The sequence below is a fragment of the Globicephala melas genome, chromosome 3 (genome assembly GCF_963455315.2).
Source record: "Globicephala melas chromosome 3, mGloMel1.2, whole genome shotgun sequence".
In the NCBI taxonomy this organism is placed as follows: domain Eukaryota; kingdom Metazoa; phylum Chordata; class Mammalia; order Artiodactyla; family Delphinidae; genus Globicephala; species Globicephala melas.
This window is the reverse complement of record NC_083316.1, coordinates 89,280,751-89,293,176: the sequence shown is the minus strand read 5'-3', so window position 1 is coordinate 89,293,176 and position 12,426 is coordinate 89,280,751. Positions and strand designations below refer to the sequence as shown.

The 12,426-nt window shown below is 44.8% G+C and overlaps 1 protein-coding gene across 1 annotated transcript in view; it reads right to left on the bottom strand.

Annotated features, from left to right (window-relative positions):
- MAN2A1 (mannosidase alpha class 2A member 1) overlaps positions 1–7,025 on the bottom strand; it is a 161,888-nt gene extending 154,863 nt beyond the window's left edge. The window contains exon 1 of the mRNA XM_030869905.2: positions 6,360–7,025. Within this exon, the coding sequence (XP_030725765.2) occupies positions 6,360–6,494 (135 nt within the window). The 5' untranslated portion in view covers positions 6,495–7,025. The remainder of the gene's footprint in view (positions 1–6,359) is intronic.
- Positions 7,026–12,426: the final 5,401 nt, after the last annotated feature.

Genomic DNA, 12,426 nt, shown 5'->3' with positions numbered 1-12,426 from the left:
AAAATATGACACAAATGAACTTATCTACAAAACAGAAACAGACTCACAAACATAGAGAACAGACTTGTGGTTGCCGGGGGCGGGGGGGGGGAGGGTTGGACTGGGAGTTTGGGACTAGCAGATGCAAACTATTATATATAGAATGGATAAACAACATGGTCCTATTATATAGCACAGGGAAGTATACTCAATATCCCATAATAAGCCATAATGGAAAAGCATATGTAAAAGAAGATACACACACACACACACACACACACACACATATATAACTGAATCACTCTGCTGTACACCGGAAACTAACACAACATTGTAACTCTACTATACTTCAATTAAATAAAAAAGAATTAAGCCTTTTGATCACTCCTTTCTAAAATGCAAAGTGCTAACAAAGTGCTATGGGTATAAAGAATAGGCCTTTGGCTAGACTGCAGCCAAAGCGGTTTTCAACAGGGTTGATTTTTTTTTCCCCCGGGGGACATACAGCAATGTGCGGAGACACTTTTGGTTGCTACAAGTTGGGGAAAGGTGTTCCTGGCATATACTGGGTAGAGACCGGGGATGCTGCTAAACATCCTGTGATGCACAGGACAGCCCCCCACATCAAAGAATCCAGCCCCAAATGTCAGTAGCAAAGAGTTTGTGAGGCAGCCAAAGGTAGAGATGTACACGTTTAAACTAGCTTTCTTCAAGGTTGATCTTTTCTTTAGATATAACATGTTAAATTTACAAATTTAACATGAAATATTTACTAGATACCTACTATGCACTGGTCTGCACAGAAGTATTGCAATACAAATAGCATTACCTTAAATACACTGTCTCACAGAAAAGCTACATTGTAACCTCAAGAGACTGAGTGTACTCAAATCAAATCATTTACTTCCTCCCTATCAGAAGGCAAATTCAGCAATACTCAAGCACTAGGTCTCAACTCCATTTCAGAACAATCGTCCCTCAAACTTGTTTGAACCTAAACACAGTTTCAACCTTAAAATTAGCAGCTTTGGTGTAACACCTGTAACTGAAACAGAAACCCCTTTTAGCTAAAATGGTCTACACTTCCTCTCCTGATCAACTTACTAATCACAACTGTGAAAAGAAGCAAAATTTGGGCTCTTTAGAGTTCCTCCTCCTCTCTTCCACATGTACTATAAAAGCTGATCTACCAGGAATATGACCACCAGGATGGAAGGGGCCAAAAACGCAATGAGGCCTTTATAATCCAGCAACCAGAGATTATATCCCAGCTGTTGAATATCCTCCCATTTTCTTACAGATCTCCATGGAAGTGAGGGAACAACAAGGGAAAACTAAGACTGCTGGACTCAAAAAACTAAGAGTAAAAACAGGGAATCAGAAGCAGCTACAGAACTACTCTTTCTAGGACAATCTCAACACTTAGTCCAGTCTGTCAAAAAAGGTCAAAGTTTTAACAGCTATCACCAAAATCAATAGCTGACTCAAAATAAAAAAACAACAAATAAAAGTGGTAATTTTAGTCAATGTTTTGCCCACAGCCCAGATATCCTTTAATGCTAATTAATGAGTCACCGAGAAAATCCCCTTCAGATAAACAGGACTGCAACATCTCCCAAGCAAAAGCATTTGTTTAGGTCCTGACAGCAGTGCTGATCTGGAAATAACACATTCAATTCAATTTTAAAAATAATAAACTTAAGCCTTCAGACCAGATGCAGTCATGACTGTCTGTCCTAGTTCGTGTATAGGAAGACTCTTGAGTCTTAGTGAAACATGCTGGCAGGAGGAGTCCTGAAGGACTGCTGGACTCCACTCTGGAGGGGGTGGAGGAAACCAGCCCTTTTCAGGGGCTTTCATGTTCTTGCACTCATTTCTCCTAAATCCCTGGTTGTCACCACGGTCAAGGTCAAAGTTCCATCACCCAAAAGTCACAGCTCTCAAACAGTGTACCCCAAGGAATGAAAGAAACTTCCTTCTACACACCTGCACAAACCCTAACAAGAGCTATTGTTTATAAATAGAGTGCACTGGAGTGTGGAGAAGCAGGAAAAATCGTATTTTTCTATTTATTATTCTTAAGATTCACAGATTTCTAAAAGCAAGAAAAAACAACTGGGGGACTGAGGTCAACTTTAATTAAACATATACTGTGTTGAACGCTTAAGAAAGTACTAGAGATGTAAAGTGTTTAAGCATGTTTTTATACGTGTATTATATTTTCACAGTAAAAGTTAAAAAAAAAAAGACATAAAAGTCCCCACCTACCAACGTCTTTCAATCAAATACTTAAAGACATTCACACTTTCTCACTTGATAAATGTTTTCTGGGCACCAAGATAAAATCTGAACTTCACTTTCACATTTTCCATCAGTCCCGATCTCTGAACTTTCAAGGGTTAATACGAATCGCTATGACCATATGCTATACTAGTTATTTAAAGATCGATCATTTGTTATACAAAACCTGAGTCATTAATTCTGCAGATTCAAACATAAGACATTAATAAGCCATCCTCTTATACACAAAGTAGATAGTAAGCAACTTGTGAAATCGCTTGTAGGAAGTGATGAAGAATTTCAGGAAGACCTTAACAATGTTTCTCCTTTCCATCTGCTCGAATTCTTACATTACCTCAAAGCACCTTCAGGGCATTAGGCCCTGGCCAGCCTCTCATTCTCAGTGGAATTTTTATTAATTTTTCTAGCTGAGATTTATTAACCCTAAAATACACACAAGCCAAAACAGACAAAGCCACCTGTTGCCTCAAGGCCTCAAAGGAATTCCTCCCAGAAGCACAGGGGAAAGCCTTCCAAGGACTATCTCAGAGGCAGGCAGCTGCTCCAGGGTGGGAGAACCTAGAGCACCCAGAGTTGGGCCCACTTCCACCCCAGAGTCTGGCCAAGTGGTGGAAAACACACTTGGGGAGGAGGCAAAAAGAAAGCAAGCCAGAATTACAGCAAATAGACTGCTCTCAACTGAAGACGGTTTTAAAACATATCTTGTTTACATGATGGACCATGTAAAGTTCCATGTTAACTGGAAGGAACTAAAATGGACAATTCGGAGGAAATCAATCCCTTTCTAGAGAAATCATTCTACTAAACACCCAAAACGATTTATAGTGACTGACTAGCTTGGCTCTATTAAAACTAAGGAATTCAATACCCAAACTCATCAAAGAAATATAATTTAGTGCAACCTAGCTTTGCTATGCTTGGTGTTCTCATCAGATTAAGATTTACATAGGAGTTAGGAGTAGTGAAAAAATAAAAATCAACTCAAATGCTAGGATGCTATGCTGCATAATGGTTTTCATTATAATGTTTAGCTCTCAAGTGAGCTAGAAGACATTCTGGGAGAGATATAAATCTCAACCATTAAACGTTTCATAAAAAGGAGCACATTCGGTGGTCTGGAACTGAACCTGCAATATCTCTGAGGTATGCCTGTACCCTATGACCCAGCAATTGTACTCCTGGGCATTTTTCAGAGAAATGAGGGCTTATGTGAATGTTTATAACGTTCATAGCAGTTTTATTTGAAATAAACTGCCCCAAGTTGGAAACTACCCAGATGTCCTTCAATGGGTGAATGGTTAAACAAACTGTGCTCTATCTATGGAATACTACTCGGCAAAAATAAGGAACAAATGAAAAGATAATAACATCAGCAAAAAATAATAAGGAACAAACATGTAACAACCTGGATGCCTCTGCAGAGATTTAGACTGAGTGAAAAAAGCCAATCCCCCAAGGTTGCACACTACATGATTTCACCTGTCATTCTTGAAATGACAAAATTACAGGAATTGAGAACAGGTGAGTAATTGCCAGGGGCTAGAAGGGAACAGGGACAGGAGGAAAATGGTTGTGGCTATAAAAGGGCAATGTAAGGGGTCCTTGTGGTGATGGAAATATTCTGTATATTGACTGTATCAAGATATAAATATCCAAGGTGTGATACTATATTATAGTTTTGCAAGATGGTACCACTGGGGGAAACTGGTAAAGGATACATGTGATCTCTGTATTATTACTTATACGTGCATGTGAATCTACAATTATCTCAAAATCAAACACTTATTTTTTTTTAAAAAGGCTTAAAAAAAAAGCAGCACATTCATTAGGGCTTCATAATAAAAACTCCTTTAAAAAAAAAAGTCATAAGCTAAGGAGCTGCAGAGCATTATGCTCTATTTTCCACAAGCAAGTTGGGGGACTAAACAGTAGGCAAAGCATTACTAAAGGGGGCAGTACAGCATAGTGGCTGAGAGCTCAGACTCCAAAGGCTGCCTGTTGAAATCTCAGCTCTTAGCTGTGTGACTCTGGGCAAGTTACTCTCTCTGTGCCTAAGTTTCCTCACCTACTGGGTAGTGATTGTGTGAATGCAGTTTACCATGTAAGACTAAGACACACAGGCTGATATCAGACATACAAGAGTTAGGCTTATACAGCATTTATCCAGTCCACCTGCGTGGGGATTCAGTGGCTCTCCAAAACTAAATCAGCAAAGGTGCCTTTTGCACCGAAAAGCCAGTACTGAAAATCTGAGAAAGGCAAACTTAAGTATAAAACGTTCCACCTTCCAAACCCTCTCCCCTTGCACACAAAACAGAATATACGCAGGGCCTTCTCTCCCAGCAGCCACTGTCACTTTCCATTAAATGCTTTATGTTGTAAGCAGAACTTCAGCCCCTTGACAAGGACTAGGGCTGGATATTAAAATATTGGAATTAACTTCGCCTAAGACGTCCCAGTAACCAAATGACTCACTCACTTCTTTAGAAACAGTAAAATGTCAAGGTTGCCAGAGAACCCCAGCCCCAGATGTGTGCATAAATCATTGAGAAGTGTTCATTAAGCCAAAGCCAAAGGACATTACTCAAGATAACACTTTAAGTAAAATCTATCAGTTTTTATGGTTTTTCCTGTAATGGAGAAAATTCGAAAAAATAGGATTGCTGGGGGGAAAATCACGGTAAGTTAAGCCCCAAAATTGTACAACATATTTTAAAAAAGGCTTAGAACTCCTCCTTTTGCTCTGGCTTCAGAGGGTTTACCCTTCCTCCCTCCCACCCCTTTTTTTAACTGTTTTATCCAATCTCATCAACAAGCACTGGACAAACTCTAAACTATTTTCTCTATAATACTACCTAAAAGCAGAAGCTTTTAAATTTTTTGATACATCTGTTTACAACCAGATTTTTAATATCTCTCATCTGCAAAGCATTGTGAATGCTCTGTATTGATGACACCATCCACAAAGGGGTCTTTTTTTCACTTTCATAATAATTCAGGTAAAATTAGTAGTCTAATTTCATTAAACTCAAGCCTTTTGTCCTAGCGTTTCACAAGAACAAAAGGCAAGAATATTCCTTGGTCATTTACACTGTCACACAAAAGAAAAACAAACAAACAAAAAAACACCAACTTGTTCACGTCCTACGTTTCTCTACCCTTGAATGAAGTAGTTGATAAATCAGCTTGTCAGGGTTTTGAGTTCTTCGGTTCATTCATTACAGGGGATACTACCCAATACCCAGTTTTACTAAAATTTCTGGATCGTACAGGTCATTGGCAAATAACTTGAAACAAATCGCACACGCGGTATATCCTCCCAAACAGAACCGATTGTCTCCATTTGCTTATTTTTAGTAACTTGAGATAAAAGACTTAAGACGGGTCGTTTTCCCAACTCGTTTGACAATTTGACCGCTGCCTCGGGACTGAGCGCCCCGTAGCTACAGGCTGGAGTATAACAAGCGCTTCCCCACTAGGCTCCCTCATCCGCTCCAAACAAACCCCATGTAATAGCTGAAGAATGACGACACTAAAATCAACCCCACAGATTCATACCTTAGAGGTCTGCAACACGGAATAAACTTTTTTTCCTCAAGCGACAGTGCAGTTTAAATAAATAAATAAATGTAACACCCAGATGGGGTTTATTTGATCCATTCCCGCGACTGGGTGCGCGCAGGGGGTAAGTGCAACTTAACCCTGTGTGGGCCTAGGGGCTCACCAACAGCTGTCAGTGGGCGCTGCGCCGGCGAGGGAGCGCCTCACGCCGCGCCGGTTCACTGGCCAGCAGGTGACCACCCCAACAAGCCCGGGTGCGAAGTGCGGAAACACGGCCACTTCCCCCTGAGCGCGATCCGGCCACCGCACGCCGCCTGGTACTTTGTTAACTCCGCGCGCCCGGGATGAGGTGGCTGCGGAGCCCAGGCTGGAGGAGGATCCAAGCCTCCTCCAGTTTGGCCTCGCCCTGCCGGAGCGCGGAGCCTCGGCGGGAGGGAGAGGTCGTGGAGCAGCGGGTAACTACGGGTCCCCACCCCTACACTCTCGGAGCCCCGTGTTCCCACTTCCTCGTTCCTTACCTGGGGAAAGGAGCCCTCGCGGCGCGGGCTCTTGGGGTAGTCTAAGTGACCCCGATCCAGCATCAGGTAGAGCGAAAAGATCACCACACAAAAGATAGCGCTGCCAAACACGGTGAACTGGCGGCTTAACTTCATTTTTCCTCGATAGACTCGGGGCCAGGGCACTGTCCTCACGCGGAGGATGAGGCGGACTGTGGACTCCTGGAAGCGGCCGCCGGAGGCTCCCTGCTCCCGGGCTTGTGCTCTCCGCGCTCTCCGCTGCGGATGCGGGTCCGGGCGGCGCTCCGCACCTTATCTCCGGCGCCACCACGCGCCCTTGGCCTTCGTCCCGGCCCACCGCCCTCTCTGGGGCCGGGCGTCCCTCCTGAGGCGGGATTCGCCTGCAGCCCGGAAGGGGCCCGCTCAAACTAGATCTCGAGTTCAGCGCCGGCACCCGGCAGGGCGCGCGGAGCAGGCGGAGGAAAGGTCGCTGTCTGGACTTCCTGCCACCGTCGCCCGACCAAGTCGGCAGGAAAAGTTTTCTCGACCAGGGCAGGCGTGTCCTCTTCACCCAGGAGGTGCCGGCTCGGCGGCTCTAGGGTCGGCGGCGCGGAACTGGGTCCGAGGAGCCGTGCGGAAAGAAATCAGGTTGGGAGGAGCCGGGCCCCACAACTTAGCGCCGGGACAGCCGGGCCCGCCCCCGTGGCACCGCCCCCGCCTCCCCCGACTGAGCCCCTTCCTGCTGCCGCCGCCGCCGCTGAGGCCGGGCCGGGGTGCACCCTGGGCGCGGGGACGCACGGGTCCGGCAGGAGTTTCCTCCGAGCGCGCGTCCGCCCGCCGGCGCCTCCCGCCCCCCACCGCCCTTTTCGCTCAGCTCTCGGACCCGGGCTGCGCTCGGAGGGCGCAGGGGGCGGGCGGCGGCGGCGCGCGGAGGAGGAAAAGGAGAGCAAGGAGAGGACCTTCCCCGGAGAGAAGCCCGCTCCAGCTGCAGCCGCGAGTCCCCTCCCTCCCGCCCCGCAAATGCGGAGATGGCGGCAGCAACGGCGGAGAAACGCCGGTTCTCCAGCGCCACTCGGCGCTCCTGCACCGCCCGCCACAAGCAGGAGGAGACAGCAGCGGTGCAGTGGCCGCTGGGTCAATAGGCGCCGGCAGCCACGGAGCTGAGCAGGCGGCGGGCCCCGCCTCCTCCCGACGCTCCGGGATGAGGGGGCGGGCTCCCCGGCGCCCAATCACAACGCGCCGCTCGCAGGGCCCGCCCCGCGTCGGCCTGCCGGAGCCCCCAGCGATGGGAAGACCTCAGACTGCTTTTGTGACCTGGGAGGCGGCAGTGCTCAAGTTGAGGCCCCGAGAAACCCTGGGGCACCAGCAGCCCAGTTCTGCTGCGCTTTCTCCCCACTTCCTTTTCACTGCTCAGGTTTCCTGTCCTTGAGGTCCCAGGCCTGGGGTGCCTTGGACGGAAACTCGGTGAGGAGAAGGGGGCTGCGAATTCTGTTCAGACTCATCTTTTCCTCTGCGGCTTTTGGTGACGTCTGGGGAAACCTGAGGGAAAGGAGCCTGCCGAAGGACCCTCCAGACAGGTGTAGACGTCTGGCTACAAAAATCTGTGAGGGGAGCCTGCTTGTGCCGGTTATTGATTTATTGCCTCTCAACTCCAAATTCACCCTTTTTGACTGCACTGTGAAAATGGATCTGGGCCTTTTAAAGTAAGTTTTCCTTTGCCAGCAGGGGCTGAAGCTTTGTCCGTAGAGGATGTTGAAGAGACATTACAGGAAGAAAAGTATTTTGCTACCTGGTTTTGGTGCATTGGTAGGCAGGGTCTTGCAGCATACCTGGCTTGCTCCAGGGCCGAGCTCCTATGCTGCTCAGGGGCCAGCGGTTTCTTCCCACGTCCCCAAGTCTAGTGATTTTGTAGTAGGGGGGCTAAAGATAGACACTACCTCGAGAATAGCTTTCTGGGCACCCTGGAGGCAAGATCTGTAGCCAGTTCCAGAGGGCCGATTTTTCACAAGGTGTGGCACCACAGTGATTTCTCTGCCATTCAGTGAGCCAGGCTGTGCCCTCTCCAGTAATTTTTGGATCTTAGCCCTGGGAAGGGCTGGGGGAGCTCTTCTTTGCGAACTCTATCTCCTAGTCCAAGGGTTACTTATAAGGTTAGCTCCTTAAAGCTGCTCTTTCTATATTCTCTAGGGTTCTCTTGCTAGTGAATCTCTCGTTATTCCAAAACCCTGTTATAGTTAATAATTCTTTTTATTAAACTTTATTTGTAGTCCCAAGAGATAGACCTGCAAAGATAGGATTAGGAGTTTGGTTTGATTGGGCCTTTGGGCTTGAGCTCAGTGCTGAGTTCCTTGCCAAAGTGAATTAAGACACTAATAATTCATAGTACATGGGGCATCCCAATTAACCAGTCATCTGTGGCTGATTGTGGTGAACTAACAAGTTCCTTGGAGCCCCAAGTGGCAGCTACACTGGACAGTTACGGCTGTAAGGTAACTATAAGGACTATGGTGTGAGATGCATTCTTTTGAGTTCCTTTGAATGCTTTTTTTTAAAAAAGTTTTTACAGTTTTATTGAGAAATAATTGACATACACCACTGAAAAAGTTTAAGGTATACAGCATGATGGTTTGCTTTACATATATTATAAAATGATTACCACAATAAGTTTAGTTCTCATCCATCATCTCATATAGGTACAATAAAAAGAAAAAAAGTTTTTTCTTACAATGAGCATTTTTAGGACCTGCTCTCTTAACAATTTTCCTATATATTATACAGCAATATAAACTATCATCATCATGTTGTACATCACATCTCTAGTATTTTTTTTAATTGTAGCTTATTTTTTTATACAGCAGGTTCTTATCAGTTATCTGTTTTATGTGTATTAGTGTATATATGTCAATCCCTATCTCCCAATTCATCCCACCACCACCACCACCACCACCCACACCTTGAATGCTTAAAAAGAGAAATGACAAGCACAGTTCCAAGTTATGGTATGAGAACCAGAGAGACAGACTCCATACAATTCTAAAGGAAGCTCTTATTGATTGTAGCAACAAAATGATATTACTGAAAATCAAAACACAAAATTTAAATTTTTACGTTACTGAATTACAACTTCTGTTGAATTCATGGATGTGTAAGTTTCTCATGTAAAAGTTAGGGTGCTGTAAAATAATAGGATCCCAAAACTTGGAGTGGGTTAGACCCAAATGAAACTGACAGTCTTGAACCCCCAAGTCACTCTGAGCCTCTCTTACTAGTGGAAGTAGGTTGCCCTCCAGTTTCTGAAGAGGTAGGCTTCCTCTCCTTGAAAACTCACCTGGGGCAGATGCCTTGAGAGGAAATTCACATTCTCCTCAAAACCCACAGTAATCACCCTCCACTACAGTGTACTCACAACTAGGATCAAATTTCAGCATGCTCCTGGGGTATAGATGCACACTCTGATGGAGGAAGTAGTAACTTACACACCAAAGTAACTACAAGACTTTGATAATATATAGGCAGAAACCTGGAGAACGTGTGGGAGTGGATTCTGAGGGTGTTAGACCATGGAGGATGGAATGTAATACTATACTGAGCCAAATTTATTGTTATGGTGTTTATTATATGTGTTAGCTCATGCAGCTAGAGCTTACTTGGTTGGCTGATGGAAACGTGGACTCATCAGCTGCCTGGAGTTTGTGAGGTTGAAATGCCGGAGCTTCCCTGACATGATGTGGAACAGGGAATACAAAAGTTTACGGAAATGTTACACTGGACTTATCATATGTAATCTGCATGCACATCCCCCAGCTGTGTTCCATGCAAAGGCCCAGAAGATGCTCCTTCAATGAAGAATTGAGAAATACCTTAGTGAGGGGAAGACATGCATCTTTGAAAATCTCTGTGGATGTTTCCCTCTGTAGGCCATGTATGACTATAGAGGATGCCACTATTGAGGTGCACTCACTGATAACAATGGGGATGACAGGATCCCAAAATAGCACAGACCACCAGAGGTAATGTGGGTACATCTGCCTTATGAAAGGGCAACAGGTGTGTACAGGCAATCAGAGTGCCTTGGCCCACAGAGATGCCCTAGGAAAAAAATAGATAGGCAACCTAACAGAGTACTACTTAATATTTATTAACAAGAAAAGCTCTAAATCAGGTAGCCAGTATCTGACCTGAGTCACCACAGTGGACTCTCACTCAGTTTTTAGACCTATATCAATTCACAGACCCAGAACCCCTTGATTGAAGGAGAGTCTGTGTACTCTTTAGGAATTACCTTGCACCACTGCCACAGTACACGTTGTAAATGTTCCCTCAACCTTGTCCCCCCAAAATGTGTGGCTATATACTAGAGTGGCAGTACGTTGGAGAAAAGGATATATGGAGATCTTTTGAGGTTTTCTAGACATCAGATCTGAACTGATGCTAATTCCTAGGGACTCAAAACACCACTGTGACTCTTCAACCAAAGCTGGAGTTTATCTTGGTCAGTAGATAGATGAAGTCTTAGCTCATATCCAGCTCACAGTTGGTTGGTAGGTCACTTGATCCACACACCAACTGTGTGATTATTTTCTCAGTTCTAGAACTGAGCATATCCCCATTTTGGCTTTCTTATCCATAGGATGAAGTCCATTATAATAGGAAGAGCTAAGTGGATGTGCCTAGAAATCTCACTCTCTTCCAAGATAGTAAAGCAATTAATGTTGTTACTGGGTACAAGCTCATGCTGCTCGCCGCATGACAGGCCAGTGAATCAAGAGACGGTATGTTGGGACAAGGAATAGTGACTTTACTTAGAAAGCCAGCAGACCAAGAAGATGGTGGACTGGTGTCCCAGTGAACTATCTTGCCTGGGTTTGGATGCTAGTTTCTTTTATAGAGCAAAGAGGAAGAGGTGAGGAGGTAAAGTAAAAAAAGCTGATAAGTTTTTGCAAATATTTCTGGGTTTCAGCAGACTCTGGAGGGGATGTGTTAATTTCTTCTTTCCTGCAGCCATTTACAGGTGGGCCTGGTCAGGATGTTTCCTGTGAGCTAAACGAAAGTATTTAAGCTTAAGTTCTGGCATGGGAGGCTGGGTTCCCAGAGATGGGCCCTTATGCATACTTTAAGCTATAGGCAAAATCTCTTAAGTGATTAACTTGTAGCAAAAGCAATAGAATACAAATGTTAAAGTAAAAGAAACAGATCAAATGTGGAGTCACATTTGTTCTTCCCTGTTACAATGTCATCATAAAAGACTTGGAAAAAAGCAGGGGTGCTATTACCTATCACATTCTCATTTAACTCACCAGTTTGGCCAGTGCAAAAGTGGATCTTGAAAAATGACTGTGGACTATTATAAACTTAACCAGGCAGTAATTCTAATTGTGGCCACTGTCCCCAGGTGCAGTGTTTTTACTGAAACAAATCGACACAGCACCTGGCACTTGGTATAAAGCTACTGACATGGATAATGCTGTCTTCTCTATACTTACTCATAAAAACCACCAGAAGCAGCTGGCTTTTACCTAACAGGGCCAACAGTATGTTACTGCATCCTGGCTCGAACTGCTTACCGCTCAACAGACCAATAAATCAAGAGACAAGTTATTGGAGCAAGGAATAGCAACTTTATGTGGAAAGCCAGCAGACTGAGAAGATGGTGGACTAGTGTCCCAAAGAACCATCTTTCTCGTTAGAATTCAGGCTTCTTTTATACCAAAAGGGGAGGGGGTGTGGTTAGTTGTTGCAAACTTCTTGGTGTCAGAATCCTTTGTTCTTACAACTGTCCAGGTAGGTCAGGTGGTAATGTTCCTGTAAACACCCAACAAGAAATGTTATTCTCTGTTCTGCAACTTTTTATCTCTATGTGAATGGAAAAGTGTTATACCCTTAAAGATCAGAGCCTTGAGAATGGGCTGTCCTGTATATTTCAGGCTATAGGCAACATTCTTAACTTGTAGCAAAAGCAATAGAATACAAAGGTTAAAGTAAAAGAAACATTAAATGTGGAGTCATATTTGTTCTTCCCTATTACAAGTATACCTCCACAGTATTGCCTCAGGGACACATCAGTTCTCCTCAGTATAGCCTACAGAAA